Genomic DNA, 18,133 nt, shown 5'->3' with positions numbered 1-18,133 from the left:
ATTAATCTTGGTTAAATCTCGCTTTCCACTCTAAAACTGTTCTTCTTATAAAGGTGGCATTTGGCCAGAATGAGTGTAAAATTCCTGTGTTTAAGGGGTGTGAACTTCTTAAGAAAAAAAGTGGAGAGTATTGGCTGTCCAATAGTTCTTTATAATGAGCTCCCATGCATTTATCAGTCACCACCTGTGTTAGCTGCAGCAGACGAGTTTTACATACAGTATACTGTACACCAATGAAGCATACAGTACCAGCGTATGACATGGCTCTCCAAACCATCACTGACAATCAAATGAATAAATTTTGCTTTTCAATTGAAAATCAAGGAACCAGAGTCTGGAGGAAGAGTGGAGAGACACACAGTTCAAGCTGCTTGAGGTCTAGTGTGAAGTTTCCACAATCAGTGATGGTTTGGAGAGACATGTCATCTGCTGGTGTTGATCCACTGTGTTATATTAAGTCCAAAGTCAGTACAGTGTTCTCCCCCAAAAAAAAAAAAAAAATCTTACAGTGAGATCCGGATTTCATTTTTCAGCAGGACTTGGCACACTGCCCAAAATGCCAAAAGTAGCAATTTGTATTATATAATATTCTGATTTCCTAAGATTGTGCTGTAGGCCATAATCCTCAACAATAAAATAAATAAACGCTTAAAATAGATCTAGATAATATATGAGTTTCACATTTTGAACAAAATTACTGAAATAAAGTAACTTTTCAATGATATTCTATTTTTTTGAGATGCACCAGTATATTTAACTATATGATCAGTAGAGCCGAAAAATGGATAATGGACATAAAAACAATAAGACTGTGGTAATGTTATGCTTGATGGAAAAGATTTTCCCGGAGGAAAGTCTGTGTGCGCACAATTTGCAAGGCATATATTGACTTTTGCGTCAAGTTGAGAAAAATCAAGGATATTTGAGAAGATAATATGCGTTAAGAATTAATGGTAATCTCCTTAATGTAGCCAGCGGACCTCAAATCATCTCCTCAGTCTCATTTGAATGCCACTGGCATGAAGTGGATAATGGGTTTTCTCTTACTCGAGCTATCCTCTATGCCTCCAATCGTCCTGCTGTCAGTGCTTGATAAGAGAAATAGAAATCATTGCTTGCTTTCATCTCGGAGCGAAAGAAGCAGGCAGCTTGTGGCGAAGCGTTTGTGCAGCCCATGCAAAACTAATAACATGCACATCTTCAGTCTCCAGTTATCTACATCAGGAAGATCCATTAAATAGAATTCTAGATCAAACCTGAAGATGAACTGAATCGGTTTACTTTAATCGAGGATTGAAATTACTGTTTAAAAGCTGACAATTCAGAAAAAATATATAGAGTAGCATAGTTAATGCTTTGAGGAACAGTAGTTACTATAAGAAAAAAAACATAACAATTGTGTTTAGAGAAATCTCTACATTTTCTGATTATTTATATAGTTTTTCTGCACACTGATGTTTTGAGCAGCACAGTGGACATTTTCTAAGCTTATTTTATGAGTTTTAACCACATAAACCAACTTGTATAGAACCCAAGCTAGGAAAACATTTCAGACTGCCACTGTTATTAAATAAAAAAACTCCAGTGATAAAGTCAATACAACTTAGACATTCACAATATTCACTAAGAGAAACAGAAAGAAACTGCAGAAATTACCTTTTACTGCTTTAGTGAAATAGTTTGTCAATTTTCCATATCAGGAACCACATAAGGGGGGATTCGATTAAAGTGTTTTTGTTCTTTCCTGAATTCCATGTCACAGAATTTAAAGGGAAGCTCACACAGTTTGTCATTGCATCAAATTCATAACCAGTCCTTGTCTGGGGAGCTCAGGACAGCTTGGGGCCCTTGGCAATTGATTGGTTTGCTTGCCTCGCACTGTCTTGTAGTGTGAACTACTGAAAGACACTCGCCGAGCCGCTACCCACTGATCGCCAACCAGTCTTAGACGCCGAGCATATATTTAACATGTTTAACATCTGACTCAGTCTGTGACTAGACTATGCGACTATGGAAAAATTTAGTATAGTTCTGTGTTGAGGACATAAGCGCATATTTCAATATAATACTGATCAGAAATGTATAAACTCTGTTTTTGCTCAGTTGCTTCAAATGAACCCACGTTGGACTCACTTTAAGTGTGTATTCTCCTCTAAAGTAGAAATTCTCTGCCATGGCATCGCTAGTTCTTCTGTGTTTAGTTCTGGCATGTATTTGTGACGAAAAGGTTTTTTTTCTGGAGAGCAGCCAGGTGAGTCTGCAACTGCAAGAAAATGTGTAATTTTTGACCCTGTGTCGCAGATCAGTCATATAGTGTAAAAGTCTCAAAAACTAAAATATTTGCAGTTACAGGACAACCAGTCGTGAAGTATGAACCTGGCTTTACATATTGCGTAACCCTTTGCTTTTCCTTCAGGAAATGCACTTTTCTAGTTTCACTGTGTTCTAGATATTTTTCAGCTTTAAAAAAGTAAGAAATGGCACAAAACATCCACTAATGTAGGTCTCTATATCAGCCTTTCCTACATTAAGAGTCTTGCCTGCTAATTTTATAGCGGTAGACACAGATAAGAAAGGAATGCCCAGCAGAATCTATGCTTTTCTCTACTTCTTTGTTTGGTTTTCTGGTGAAAAACAGCGGACCGGTCATGAAGCACTGTCGGGTTCGCTTTTTTCCGTTTAATACTAAGTATGGATGACATTTTAAAAGGGTTTGGAAGTCTTTGCGCTGTACCTGGCTGCATCACGTGGCACAGAAACGACTCGCTGGGGAAACGTCTGCCCATCTGGCAACACAGGGTTGTGACTCAAGCTGCCATTGGGACAGGCTGAGACAGAGCAATGCTGCCGGTGGTCTGTTTGAGGGGGCCGCACGGACCCGGTCTGCCGCCCGCATCAGCCACTCACCGGGGTGTTTCATACACTGACCTTTTCCACAGCCAGAAGAAGTCAAGCTCACCAGCTGGACGGTCCAGCAGGCCGGTAAGACAGCTGCAACACCTGGAAACACAAAGGAAAACTAAACATATTATTAAAACCACTGGCATGTTAGGAAAATAACATTATCCTGATAAAAAAAAGCACCTATTAAGATATATTTGTGGATGCCCCTTCTATTTAATTATTTCAAGTTGAAGTTTAATTTCAAGTTGAATTCATTGCTAACACAGATGTGCAAATGCACACAGACAACGCTTATCTAGTCTCTGCAGAAAGCATTGCCATTCAAATGTAACTCATTGGAGCACATGAACCCACCAGTATTGAGCTGTAAAGCAGTGGAACTGCTGTTCCATAGAATAATGAAACTACAGGTGCATTTAAAAAATTAGAATATCTTTAAAAAGTTACTTTATTTCAGTAATTCAGTTCAAAATGTGAGACTCACACTATTTACAGCATTTTTTCACACTATAAGGCGCATAAAAAATTATACTAAAATACATACTTAACGTACTATTTTGAAACAACCTAAGTAAATTTTAACTGTAATTAAGCTATATTTAAATACAACATAAAAACATTAGGTTCTGCTCTTAATTGCCTTTTGTCATATATATCTTCTCTGAACTTAAGTAGATTTAAGTGTAGCTTTGTGTTTTTTAAACATAATTTTTAATACACATTAAGTATATTGTAAATGTACTACTTTGCATATTGATGCACATATTATGTACACCTTAATGCTGCAAGGGAAAAAAAACTACACTAAAGTGCGCTTTAGGCAGTACTTTATATATTTTTCTTTAACAACACAACGTATACCGTTGATTTAAGCATATTGCTTAAAGTACTTTGTACATATTGCTTAAAGTACTTAAAGTGTATTTTTATTAGGTACATTAAAAAGAAAATGCACTTTTTAAGTATTCTTGACCTAATCGAACATCCTTTTAATGCTCTTAAGTATACTTCTTTTTCACTAGGGACATTAAATGAAGTTGATCAGATAAAACACGAAATATTTTGGACTGCTATCAAATAGAAGTAACGTAAATGTGAGAAACACTGTACATATTTTTTATTTGTGCTTCCCGTGCTCTCCCAAAGTTTTTGGTCATTCAGCACCATTTACCCCATTCACTCAGGATTGAGGGCTCACTCTTAGGCTCCCTTTAGTGTTTTACAGTCATTTTTTGTATAACAGGAGAAATAGGAAGCAGCCAGGCTCTTCATAACCCAGATCTGTCCAAATGCAGTTCAGTGAAGTTCAGTAAATGGGATTTCTGAGTAAATACAGAGTCATCTACTGCCATCTAGCGTGGCTGTTGTGTGCTGCACCAACAAATCTCCACACACTAATGAATGGAAGCAGTGACTCATCGCAGCAAAACAGCGCTCTATTATCAAGCACTTTTCTTGAACAGCCATTAAAGCACCGACATACTGGCCAGTCATTTGTTAAAAGGGCAACACCAAAGAGAGTCATTAAAACTGATGCCCTGTGGGGATATGATTCACATTCAGCTGCTTAACAGCGAAATGAAAGCTCTTAGGATAACTCGCGACTGATCACGGTCATTTTTATATGAAGGTCAGTTATTGAACTTTTGCTCGCTCAAGTCAATAATGATAATTCAAAGTCAGATAAACAGAGATCAGAGCTTTTTGCACCATGCATTAAGCTTTATTTCTTCATCTCTTGAGACCACACAACAAACAAAGCCTCTTAAAATTGTAATAAATAAAAATGTAAAAGTCGAAGATGCAGCAAAATTGATCTTTTTTCTTTTCAGCTACAACCTGACGATGTGTTGAGAAGCATGTCCCTTTTGTGGATGCTGTTTTTTTTCTTGTTTTAAACACAAACACAGTGAGCGATATCCCTTGAAATCAAGAATTCGGAGGTTCAGAATCCCATGCAAACATGAAATGCATATATCTTCTTATTTTTTATCTTCGCATTTTGATCTGATAGTATTCACTAAAAGAAGTTCCATAAGTTCTCAAATCTCAACAAATACAAATACCGTGGCACTCAATGTCCATAAAATAAAAAATAAAAAAAACATACAAAAAACATACAACAACTCCGGGTGACAAACATATAGAACAGCATCAGGCAGCATGTTGTACAGATGAGTGACGAAACGTTCCCTTCTGCAGTGTTCAGCAATCAGGAAAGGGATCCATTAAACACAATGTAACAGAAAATAATGGAAGAAGCAGTACTGTGAAAGTTCTGATGAATCTCAAGAGCACAGCATGCATCGTGGTGGCCAAACAAAATAACAACAAAACAACCAACAAAACACAACTATATCACAACACAAAGCCTATTAAATTAGTTCCTATCATATCAAGTATCTAATTGTAATGTTCTCAATAAGTCAAAATATATTATTTTGACTTACAATATCACTTACAAAAATACCTGTACATTATAGATCTTTTGAGTGTAAACTTTGTGTCCTCGTCTCTAGGAAAGGCACTGCCAGCACTGGGCCAATCCAGTGCAGTGCCTCCTGGACCAGCTGCTGATCATGGCCTGGCCTGAGGGCCCTACAGTACCCTTGACCTACAATACCCTTGCTCTCCACACTGCTCCAAACTGCTGCTGCTGTTTTCCATACGCCTTCAGGCCAAAAACAGGACAAGCACGCTCCTGTTTTTCCAAAAAAAAAAAAAAACTAAATAAAAACACTAGGGATGCACCGAATATTTGGCAATCTAAATTATTAATATGTGAAAAGACTGCATAATTTAATTTTTTAAAAGTCATTCTGCAGTGTTTCCTCAAACTTTAGGGCTTTTTTAGCAGTAGCAGCATGCTCACATTCGATCATCTCTCCACTGGCCCCTGTATCAGAGTACTGCTATGTAGAATACTAAAAGGGAAATGACAAACGGCAGGTTTAAGTTCATTTTTACTCTCTACTTGCACGAATGAAACAAAAGATCTTCACTAACTAGCTCTTTCCTTATTATATGCTGAGATATATAAGATGTACAATGCTAGGATAGTAACGTTAGCTGAGGTAGCCTTAGCATTTTTCGGCCAAAAGACTGCCTACTATTCTCTTCTCAAATTTTACCCACACGTGCCTTAAACAGCACTACTGAGGTAATTTCCTGATTAGACTAGCAATGATGAAGTAAATATGATTAGAACTGTACTGCTGAAATCCATTATGATTACAAAACACCGCTGAAGTAAATTTAGGATTAGAAATTCAGTGCTGAGATTTAGTAATTGAGTAACACTGCTGGGGTAAATTCATGATTAGAATAGCACTGCTAAAGTAAATGTATAAGATTAGAATTGTACTGCTGAAGTGAATGCATGATTATAAAACATTCAAGTAAATATATGATTAGAATTGTACTGCTGAAGTACATTCCATTCATGATTATAAAACACGACTTAAGTACATTTAGCATTAGAATTTTGGTAAATTTAGCAATGGAGTAGCAATACTGAGTAAATGTATAAATAGAATTGTACTGCTGAAGTACACTTATGATTATAAAACACTGCTGAAGTTTATTTAGGATTATTATTGCAGTACTGATATAAATGAATGATTAGAATTGCACTGCTGAAGTAAATATATGGCTAGGAGAATTGTACTGCTAAAGTGCATTTATGATTATACAACACCTTTGAAGTAAATTTAGGATTAGAATTGCAGTGCTGAGGTAAATTTACCAATAGAAAAGCACTGTTGAGGTAAATTCATGATTATAATAGCACTGCTGCAATGTAAATATATTGTGCTTTGTTATATGTGTTTGGATGTTAAAATGTTTGGTGCTTAATATATTTATTTTTAAAGTACAGTTCTGTAATTGCTTTTTCTATGCAAATTTTTTATATTATGTAGTTTAATCACTGTTGAAAAAAGTCTAAATAGTTTAAAAAATCGTGTTCGGTGTTTTGCCTCTGGCCAAATGTTTCAATTTGTTCTATTTTTTTTTTTTCGGTGCATCCCTAAAAACCACACACGCCCACTCATACTCATCTAATACAAAACGAGTCAATGTGCAAAATGCAGTGCACCAACATCACGATGGCAACTGAAACACCTTCCCAAACGAAACACTGATCTTCAAGCCATACATACGCTCATTAAAATCCTCATTTGCACATGCCCACGTCTGCGGAGCAGACCGATTTAATGCTACAGTAAAGCAGGCAGAAGAAAAAAGAAAGGTTTAAGGGCCTCAGATAGTTATTATTTGTGCTTTAACCTCCTTCTAAGAACCGCACGCCTAATCAGGCCTGCTCACACAGGACCGCTGTGCCTGCACTTAGCCTTTAAAACAATATGCAGCTAAAGAGAAATCTGCTCTCAAATGCTACTTCTTACCAGAACAAACAAGACGTTTAATTTTGCCCGCAAAGCCGGGTCTCTAGAGAGATGCATATTTATAAAAACGAACCGCAAGGCACACATGCTAGAACTCTATGGCACGCCGACAATAAGAGTGATCCGGCAGCAGGGAAGGCTTCCTGCCAGGGGAACGGATGCTCAAATCAAAGAGGAAAAGGATAAAAATGATGAAAGGAGAGATGCCACGGACAAACACAAGCTGCAATCTGACAAAGCCCTGTGTCGGATATTTCCCCGGCTTTAAAAATAACAGAAAATACTTAATCTTCCTCTTTAGATGCCAGTTAAACACTTACAAAAGAACAGCAGATCTGAAGTAACATCATTTTGTCTCAATCAGTGACACAAACAGCTTGTGTGGAGTGTTCATCTGCATCAATACTGATCTGGTCTTATGGTACATATGTATGAAATGAGGTCTGGAAAAAAAGTGCACATTAGGGATGTCCCAATCAGTAACGATCCAATCTTTGATTTGATCTGATTTGATTTTGTAGCTTGATAAAACATTAATCCATGTTTAATAACACGTAACACCCATCTTATTTAGCCCCAATCCAAGTTTCTGAAGTACTGATACCAGTCAGATCTTTGTGTGTGTTTGTATAAGTAGTACAATTAGTTCCACAGTTTATACAGTACCAGTAAATACAGTGCCAGTTTGGACACACCTCTTTTCTCATTCAATGCGTTTTCTTTCTTTTTTTGGTTTTCTTACATTGTAAAATTAATATTGAAGACTATACTAAAGCTATACAGGAAAACATGCTGAATTATTCTGTAAACTGTAAAAGAAAGTGTCAAATAAATCAGAATATGTTTTATACTTCAGATTCTTCTAAATAAGTATCACGTTTATCTTTGAGGACAGATCTGCACACTCTTGGTATTTTAATCTCAGTTTCTTCATGAGGGAGAGTCACCTGGAATAGTTTTCTCCGCGTCTTGAAGAAGTTCCTGGAGGTGCTAACAATAACTGCTGCTTTCCCGTTTTCCTGCTTTTAGGTCAGCGGACTGTGGAGGATAAACCTTTTTTTAACTGTTTACTACATTTACTAAATTCAAATGTATCCCTTAAATATTTCATGTCTTTAATATTAATCTACAATGCAGAAAATAAATTAAATAAAGTAATAAAGAAAAACACTGAATGAAAAGGCGTGTCCAAACTTTGACTCGTACTGTATGTATCTAGGATTTAAATAGGCATATACAGTTAAAATGAGGTACACCCTCTAAAAAAAGCTTTTTATCAGCAAATTTATCAGCTTATGTTGTACCTCAGTCTGATCTGAGTCTCCTATAAATGCTAAGTATCAACCAATGCTGATCTAATCTGATCTGATCTTTGTTGTTGTGTAGAAATGAAATTTAGATAAGCTGCTGATTAATACTGAAATAAAAACACTTTACTTTTAGTAACAGACAATTTGGACTGGTTTAATATTTTATAATCAAGTGATCACCCATCCATTAAAACGCTGCAGTTAAGTTACTTGTGTTATGTGTTGTTGTCTGCTTAATACTGTGTGCTATTTTTTGTGATTATGCTATGATTTGGGTTTATATAGTGTGTGTTAGGACTGCACGATATATCGCTTAAGCATCGTCATCGCAATGTGCGCATAGGCAATAGTCATTGCCATGCCATGACATGCAATGTCACTTTAAGGCAATTAAATCAAACATATCATGTTGCAATGTTTTGACTCTTGACACAAGAAGTAGATACACAGCGCTGTCTCTGTGTCTGTGTGAGTGACCGGCTGCTGCCGGAGAAGCACGAGCGCGAGGGGAGGGGCAGGAGTGAACAGGAGGTAACCGCAGCATGGCCTCCATCCACATGGTTGGGCACATGCTTGTAAACGCACGTGTCGTAAACTGTGCACCTCAGTCCAGCACAGTTTTGCAGCGCAGATATTTCCAGTTACAGCTGAATTCACGATTTTAATTCCAGAAATTAAAGAAATTGATTAAAGGCCAGATTACTGTTGTTTTGCTGTTTTCTTGGGTTTTGAGAGTTCGGCGCTGACTCAGCTCTTAATCGTTCCGGACGCAAGACAGTGCATGGGTGGGGGTGGTGCTGCTAACATCATGGGCCCTGCATTGTTTAATCTAGTGTTATATATAGACGAAAAATAACATTTGCAATGTAAAATTTTTCCAATATCGTGCAGCTCTAATGCGTATCAGCATTATGACTAGCCTCTAGTCGGTTCTTAACGTGTGGTTCAGTGCGGAGTGTTTGAGAGATAACTTTATACAGTTTCAGGTATGTTTCCATGCATGCTCCACCCTAAAACTCTTCCACACAGCAGACTCTAACTAAACTCCTTCATTTACCTTCTGAAAATCTTCAGTGCTTCCTAATGCCTACTTTAGGCTCTGTAAAAAAAAGTTTTTTTTTTTTTTTTTTACTTGAACTTCTATGTCTCTTATTACTAAAAGTACATCATTACTGTAAGTCGCTTTGGACAAAAGCTTCTGCCAAATGTAATGTAATGTAATGTCTGGTAATAGTGCCCTGCAGACACCGGATAAAGCTCTGACCACTCTGGTTAAAGCAAAGACTTGGAACTGGATTGGGAATAAAAATAAAAATGGTGATAATCTGTTAAAATACGCCACTGGAGTCACTGGATCGACATCGGGACATCCCTAGTACACAACAATGTTTGCATCCTGAGGTGGGTAAACAAAGCAAATCGCAGCAATGCAAAAATGAGGTGATGTCTCATAGATGTGCATAAAAGTTACTCTTGACGAGCTCAGTAACTGAACGTAACAGAAGTTCCTTAACTGCTAAAGGAGTGCAGTGTATCCTTCCACCATGGAAAAGGAACGCATAAAAAGTTTAAAGTCTTCTTGTTCTTCCAAAATAGTAGCTAGCATCTCTTAGCGCTTCTCTTTTTTTCACATTTAATAGCAAAAAATACAAAAATATTCTAAATATTCTATGTGCACTGTCCTAAATGTGAGTTTATCTAGCATATCTTCTCATGATAGTTGTACGTTCAAGCTGCATACTTATAATTCTTACAGATCGTAATGAACCAGGATTATAAACTGCAATTAATTATGATATAAACCAATACTTTACAAAAAAAGTAAAAGAAAAAGCGCAAAATGTTACTAGTAACTGAATTTGATTACCTAGAATGACTACTTTGACCCACTGGAACATACAGTACTGCATGCCAAATCGAGTGTTTTTCTTGTATTTTCTGAATAAAGTAAAAACTGAAATTTTTATGTAAATAAAAATCTGTATATAATATCAGTATGGATCTCACTGAAGTGTTCTTCAGTGTTCATTGTTTCCTTAAAATGATGACCCCTTTTTATGCCCAGGTGGTTAACATGGACCAACCCCTGAGGAGTCACAAAACAGGGGAATCACAAGATGCCCTTTGACTGAAGGAAGCCATTTTTTACTCATTTAAAAGCTTCTCCGGTTTAGAATACCCGAATAGTCTAAAGTCAGCCTCATACAGCTTGTACAGCTCTCTTCGTGATTCAAAAGGAATGTTGGCAAACCAATCCTGCTCCCAACTGCTCACTGTCCTGTTGCGATGACTCGATGGGAACTCCACAACATTGTCCACACGCAGGATGCGTAGCAAATGTTCGGCATCCTCGTCCAAGGTCTCCAGCTTTCCAACAAAGTCATAATTTATCTGGCAAGGGTGGCACAGGCGGTACATCTGTCTCCAGTGCTCGTTAAAGGGCATTTCTTTCTCAGTATTAGGATCTAACAGATACTGAATGAAGTTCGAAAAGGTTGGTTTAATACCAGCAGCGAAAGCGTCCACCACAGAGGCCGGTGGGTCGGAATAGTTACCGAATCGTTTCAGCATGATGACGGCGAATTTCTTGTAGAAGTCCTCGTTCTCCTGCTCGAACTTGTTGCGATAGGCGGAGATGAGCCGCACGAAAGGGTCTCTGACGAACATGAACTTGGTGTACTTCTTCAGCTTGATTTTCATCAAGTGGCGGGAGAACTTCCCGTAGCGCTTCCAGAACTTGTTGAAGGTGAAGTGCAGGCTGCTGTTGTGGATGAGGTCTGCAGGAACATCCAGAGGGTCCTGGTATGGAACGCCGTCCACTAGAAGACTCTCACTCAGTACAATCATGATGCGCTTCCAGTTGGTGCACGCCACCTTTGGAACGTAGCAGTAGATGATGCCGTGCCGATCATCTACAATCAGGTGATCCAATTCTTTGTTGGGAATGTCGTCAAATGTCCTGTTCTTTCCAGGAAAGTCCAAACTACTGTTGCTGCTGCACAGCTCACGGATCATCTGCTTCCTGCTGTCCTGTTGCTGCTTCTTCTCGATGGCGATGGGGGTCAAATGGATCTTCCATTCCCGCCTGGGGACATACCTCTCCTCAGGTTTTTCCGAGGATTGGTTGTGAGCTGGAGTTTCCACCCTGGCCTGCTCTGTTGGGTCAGGGGTGCCTTCCAGAAACTGGTTGACGAAGGCATCGATATCAGACAGGAACGAGCCATCTTTGTCTTCTTCAGGTATCTTATTGGGAGGGGCGTGGCCTTCTGGAGGGAGGCGTGAGGAGTGAGGGCCGGAGATGGTGGTGTGCAGGTAAAAGTGAGTGGCTCCAACGTCGTCCCAGTAGATGATAATCAGAAGGATCATGAAGACAGAGCCTAGGATCAAAAAGATGCGGAACAGCCTTGACTTGCCCATTTTGTCTGGTTTGGACAGTTCCATTCTCACCTGCGCTCCATTTCACCATCGGTGACCTCAGTGGAAAGCATTGTGTCCTACAGAGAGGAAAAGAAAAAAAATGTTAAACATTAATACCTTTCGTAAATCCAACATATCTTCTAGAGCTGCACAATTTCAAACATTACAATATTATGATGTACAGTATCTCACAATAGTGAGTAACATTTTTGTAAATATTGTATTATATCTTTTTTCATGGGTCAACACTAAAGATATGACACTTTAATACAATGTAAAGTAGTCAGTGTACAGCTTGTATAAAAGCGTAAATTTGCTGTGCCCTCTCTTTTTTGCGATACTGTATATATTGTGATATATATTGTGATATTAAAAATACAATACAATATTTTCCACAAAAATTCAAAAAGTATCAAATAAAAAGACTGGATAAAAATAAATTATATGTGGCCCATATAATGTGGCCCAGTTATATAGTAGACATTACTAAGTTTTTACTAAGTTTCTATCAGGTTGAAGCACAGTATGTTTGGTTTAATTTTACATTGTAAATCCAATTTATAATACTTTTTAGTTGCATTGTATACTGCACATTTCTATAATTTCCATGGTCCAAATCAGTTGATAAGTATCTGTGCAGTGTGAAGCTAGAATGCAAAAAAATTGCCACTGCACTTTCAAACAGTTTTTTCACTGATGCACATGTAGTACACAGAGACAAATGGCTGTGAGCAGTAAACGCAGCACAGACTGCACGCATAAACAGCATGGAGCAGAGACAGCATATGTTCATATCTGTCATAATTAGCGATATCTGGCTGAAATATCAAGATTAAACTGCGTCTTATCAGCAGTTTAACTCAAACAACACAGTATATTTGATAGCTGGAACAGATTGAGACCGAATCACGTCCCTTTTATTTCTTATTATAAAAAAGGATTAATCTACAGTTACGATGGATACAGGAATCATGAGCAATTTTGCACTAAAACTACTGTGTGATGAGCGCGCACATAAGGGGAGTTGATTTTAGGTACTAATATTTAATGGTTCCAAATGTCTGATTCATCTAGAAAAGTGTTTTCACACTGCAGACAAATTGAACCATGGTTTATGTCAATATGGACCAAGACCACCTCTATTATTCAGACCAAATTTTGGCCCATTGATCTAAGCTTTGGTTTATGGCACATTTTACTCCTGATGATTTTGGTTCAGATCAAACTATAAAGTCAGAAAGTCCAGACCAAACAGGTAGACATTAAAGCACCTTAAACTCTTCCCTATCAGACTCAGAATGCCTGAATGTCTACAATGTACAGAATTCATAACGTAGAAGAAGCCATTTCAAGTCAAACCTCCAAAATCACACGCAGCTGAGAGTGAACCCGATTTAACCCCTTTACTGTGGGCGCCGACGCGACTGCTTATGGTATGGCGGTGTTACTTTAACGAGGTCTAGCTCTGAAAAGTTCACAAAGGATCTTATGAGTAACACAAGTCGTGGCAGTGCGTTCTGCCACGAAATTTAGAACAAGTACACAACTGTAAGGAGGCTGCGGTTGTGTAAGGCATGCTTATTCCTCCTTTTTTATAACATTTTAACCTCCTTCTTAAGGCAAGCACTATGAGAACAGTCTCTGGATTATAAATAGACTAACACACTGAGGAAAAGTCAACAGCGCCGCTCTCTATAACTGGGTAACAGCCCAGGTTTACAGACATGGCAGAAATGACTGCAGAAGCAGGAAAGCACACACTACTAGGCAGGTGAGCAAATGGATAGATTTATAGACAGAAGGACTGACAGACTGACTGACAGAGAGACAGACAGACACATAGATAGAAAAACAGATGAACTAATTGACAAATGCAAATGTGTATATTGTGGCATCCACACAAAAAAACATTTTATATAGATATCCTTCTCTATGTAAAGATGCTCTATTTTGGAGAGCGTGACGATACACACATACAAAAATACGTACAAAGTTGTATACCCACGCTATAGGTATATTAAGTGTCTGTAATAACTGTGTAATTAATTAATTAATTAATTAATGTAACAACACATAGAGCTGTTACAATACCTTATCAACTCATCATACCATATATGGCCACAATCTCAATCATTTTAGCTGACCTCAACATTGCTCAGGATATTTTTCTTGGTGAGGAGAACTCATTAATGTGAATTTTATTTTGAATTTTCCCCCTTTCTCCCCAATTTAGAAAGGCCAATTACCCAACCCACTCATTAGTAATGCCCCAACACACCAGAAGGGTGAAGACTAGCACATGCCTGCTCCGATACATGTAAACTTAGACTCCGCTTCTTTTCGAGCTCCTGCCACAGCATGCTTGGAGGAAAGCGCAGCGACTCCGGTACATCAACTTACAGATGCCCTATGTTGCGGACATCACCCTTAAGTGATAGGGAAAGAGAGAGCCATCTACCCACCCGGAGGGAGCAGGGCCAATTTTGCTCCCTCTGAGTACCGGCAACTTGATGGCAAAGCTGCATGAGCGGGGATTCGAACTGACTTTTTATAATAGTGTTTTTTTTGTTGTTGTTTTTTTTCAGGATTTATTATATTCCAGTGTCTGGAAGGTAAATTACTCTCAAGCAGGATATAACTGCATTGTTATAGCATACAAAAGTTTGGACATACCTTCTCATTCAATGTTTTTATTTATGTTTTTTTTTCATACATATTTGATCAGGCTAATATTACTGTATTAAATCTAAAGTAAATATTTGTATAGATTAATTAAGCATTATGATTTTTTTAATTGTCTCAATTTCCAAAAGTTAATAGCTTTTAAAGTGTAATCGCAATAATATTGTATAGCACATACTGTTCAGTAAAAAAAAAAACTAGCCAACATTTCAGGCCTAACAACACTGTAACTACTAGTGGTGTACTGACTGTTACAGATGGATTACAGCAGCACAGCTTGCATAAAATGTGTATATGTGTGTGTGTGTGTGTGTCAGTGTCAGTGTCAACTTCAGTTTTGATACCCAATTACACAAGTGTGTCTCAACCGCATATTTTTTTCTAATGTGGTTATACAGTGGTGGTTAAACGTTTGCAAACCCTTTAGAATTTCCTTTAGAATTAGTTTTGTAACCTTTTCCAGCCTGATGAGCAAAAACAACTCTTTTCCTGAGGTCCTCAAAAAATCTCTTTTGTTTATGCCCTGATACACTTCCACAAATGTGTGCTGTAAAGAGCAGGTTTTGCGAGATCCCTGATCTTAAAATAAAACAGGCTCCACCCACTCACACCTGACTGTCACCCCACTGATTAATTAAAAACACCTGATTCAAATTTTACCTTCAAACTAACTGCTAATCGTAGAGATTTATATACTTTTGCCACTTCATGGGTTCAGTTCATCTACTCGTAGGAGTTGTTTAAAATTCTGATGATGTTTTAGGTCACATTTATGCAGAAATATAGAAAATTCTAAAGAGTGTATTTCCATGAGGGTAACTAAGTTTATATGAATAGCAGCCATGTAATTACACACTTCTTCAGCTGCAATTTTAGAATAGACCAATTATAATAAGACCAGGCTGATTGTATCTTAAATTAATCATATTAACATTGCACTGATTTTACGGACTATGTGTTATAAAAGATATGCTGCATAACAGAAAACACTATTTGGATATGCAGTTAGGTATTTACTATTTAAGTGCCCAACATGCTGTATTTTTGATGTTACAAATAAATACTGTTTCTTTACCATATAGTCATTGTAACGTACATCATAATTATTCTAAAGCACATTGAGATATGAGTTGTTTAGTCATATCACCCTGCCTTAGTATGCTATAGTGCTGTAACTGTGTACTACCTGCCTGCCTATTTATAGTCATGCAACAGAAGCATTGTGGATATAAGGAGCAATACTGGGTCAGGCTGATTTGCAGTAGATAGGCCTATCACAACAACTGTTTTTAATTGGTATATTGTCCCAGAAATTGCAGTAAACAATATAATTGTAATTTCGCCACTATAATAATAGCAAAAAAATGCTACTAACTTTTGGAAATTGAGACAATTCTACAATTTTGATTTTACAGTACATTAACTATAGTACAGTAATGTCAGATTGGTTTTACAGAATATTAACTATAGTACAGTAATATAGGACTGTTTTAGAGTAGATTAACCATAATAAATTAGTATTAGGCTGATTTTACAGTAGACTAGTTATAAGAATATTGGACTCATTTTACAGTAGATTAATGGCACAGTCAAATATGACTGTTTTTATAGAAGATTAACTATAGGAAAGTACAGTAATAAAAGGCTGATTTTACAGTAGATTGCTTATAGTACAGTAATATCAGCCTAATTTTATAGTAGATTAACTATGGTACAGTAACACCAGGTTAGTTGTACAGTAGATTAACTATAATACAGTAACAAAAAAAGCCTGGTTTTACAGTAGATTAACTACAGTACAGTTATGACAGACTGATTTTTGGGTAGATAAACAATAGTACAGTAATATTAGCAATATCAAATTCATTTCACAGTAGATTAACTATAGTACAGTTATGCCACACTGAGTTTTTAGTAGATTAACTATAGTACAGTTATGACAGATTGATATTCCAGTAGATTAACTATAGTACAGTTATGACAGATTGACTTTTGAGTAGATAAACTTTAGTACAGTAGTATAAGACTGATGTTATAGTAGATTAACTATAGTACAGCAATATCAAATTCATTTTACAGTAGATTAACTATAGTAGATTTATGTCAGACTGATTTTACAGTAGATTACTAAGTATAATACAGTAATATTAGCCTGATTTTAGAGTAGATTAACTATAGTAGAGTTATGTCAGACTGATTTTACAGTAGATTAACTATAGTACAGTCATATATGACTGATTATGCAGTAGATTAACTACTATATAGTAATTCCAGACTGATTTTACAGTAGATTAACTGTAGTACAGTAATATAAGACTGGTTTTACAGTAACTATACTAGGTATAAAGCTTTAGTGTATAATATAAATCAGGTATTATGATTACTAAGCGCTACATTGAGCGCGTTAAAGTGAATTATATGAGTATTTGATGCCACATCGCTCTCTCTGTGTCTCACCATGGCTGCTGTGGTGTTTATTCTCCATGTGGAAGGTGCTGGGCTGCTGGGCTCGCAGCACAATGCGGCTCTGTGATTCGGCGGTTCGGCTCCAGGCGGGCTGAGGGTCGCGGTCATCCGCGGAAACTCCCGGTAACTACCGCTACTGTTCTCCCGAAGCTCGCGGGCTGGACCCTGCAGCAGCCCCGCGGTTCAGTGCGGGGTCTAAACCCCCTCAGCGCCGCTCTGAACTCTCTCAGCCCCCGGAACCGCTACCAGCTTCCAGACCCGCTTCTTTACCGAACTCTCTCCGACCCGAACCCCCGAACCAGCAGCGCCGCGCAGCCCCTCGAACCCCCGCTTCTCCGCGGCCACACCGACAACAAGTAGCCCGCCTCGCTCCCAGAGTTCTCTCCGCGCATACCCGGACCGTCCGCCGTTAAATAAACAGTGTAAACATGGCAGTACGGGCTGGCTCGGCCCGGTTCGGCTCGGTTCGGCTCCTCTCGGCTCCTCTCTCCGCCCAGGCCGCCTCGGCTGAGGAAGCTGCGCGCGCTCACGCACTCACACCCCGTGCACGAGCAGCGCTGGAGGAGGGGGCAAACATCGCGAGACTTCACTCACCAATAAACTCCGCGAGAATACGATTCATATTTTTACTTATGAACTTTTTACTTATTTATTTCTTATTTTATACAAATTAATATATATTTGATTATATTTATTTATACAACTGTGTTAATTTATACGACTGTGTTTATATAACTATATTTATTCATGTATATGACCATATTTATTTATATAACTATATTTTACAAAACTGTCAAATTGTCTTACAGGGAATTCGTTTATTTATTTTTTATATATTTTATATAATAATGTGTATAGTAAACAGAATATTTGTCTATGTTTTAAAAGTATTTTTCATTTTTCATTCTAATTTATATATATTATTATTTTTTGTAAGAATTTTTTATT

The 18,133-nt window shown here is 37.7% G+C and overlaps 1 protein-coding gene across 3 annotated transcripts in view; it reads right to left on the bottom strand.

Annotated features, from left to right (window-relative positions):
* Positions 1-17,727, bottom strand: part of chst12a (carbohydrate (chondroitin 4) sulfotransferase 12a) — a 458,541-nt gene extending 440,814 nt beyond the window's left edge. The window contains exons 1-2 of one of the 3 annotated variants that reach the window (XR_007438090.1): positions 17,177-17,727; positions 8,258-12,114 (exon numbers count right to left, since the gene is read on the bottom strand). Coding sequence is in view for 1 of the 3 variants with exons in the window: in XM_007247802.4 (XP_007247864.2) it covers positions 10,766-12,061 (1,296 nt within the window). In the remaining 2 variants the exon portion in view is untranslated. Of the gene's footprint in view, positions 1-4,605; positions 12,115-17,176 lie in introns of those variants that run through there. The other 2 variants (XR_007438091.1, XM_007247802.4) reach the window with 2 other exon arrangements.
* Between the last annotated feature and the right edge of the window lie 406 nt (positions 17,728-18,133).

This window comes from Astyanax mexicanus, chromosome 3 (assembly GCF_023375975.1).
Source record: "Astyanax mexicanus isolate ESR-SI-001 chromosome 3, AstMex3_surface, whole genome shotgun sequence".
NCBI classification, from domain to species: Eukaryota; Metazoa; Chordata; class Actinopteri; order Characiformes; family Acestrorhamphidae; genus Astyanax; species Astyanax mexicanus.
This window is presented reverse-complemented; position numbering and strand designations above follow the sequence as displayed.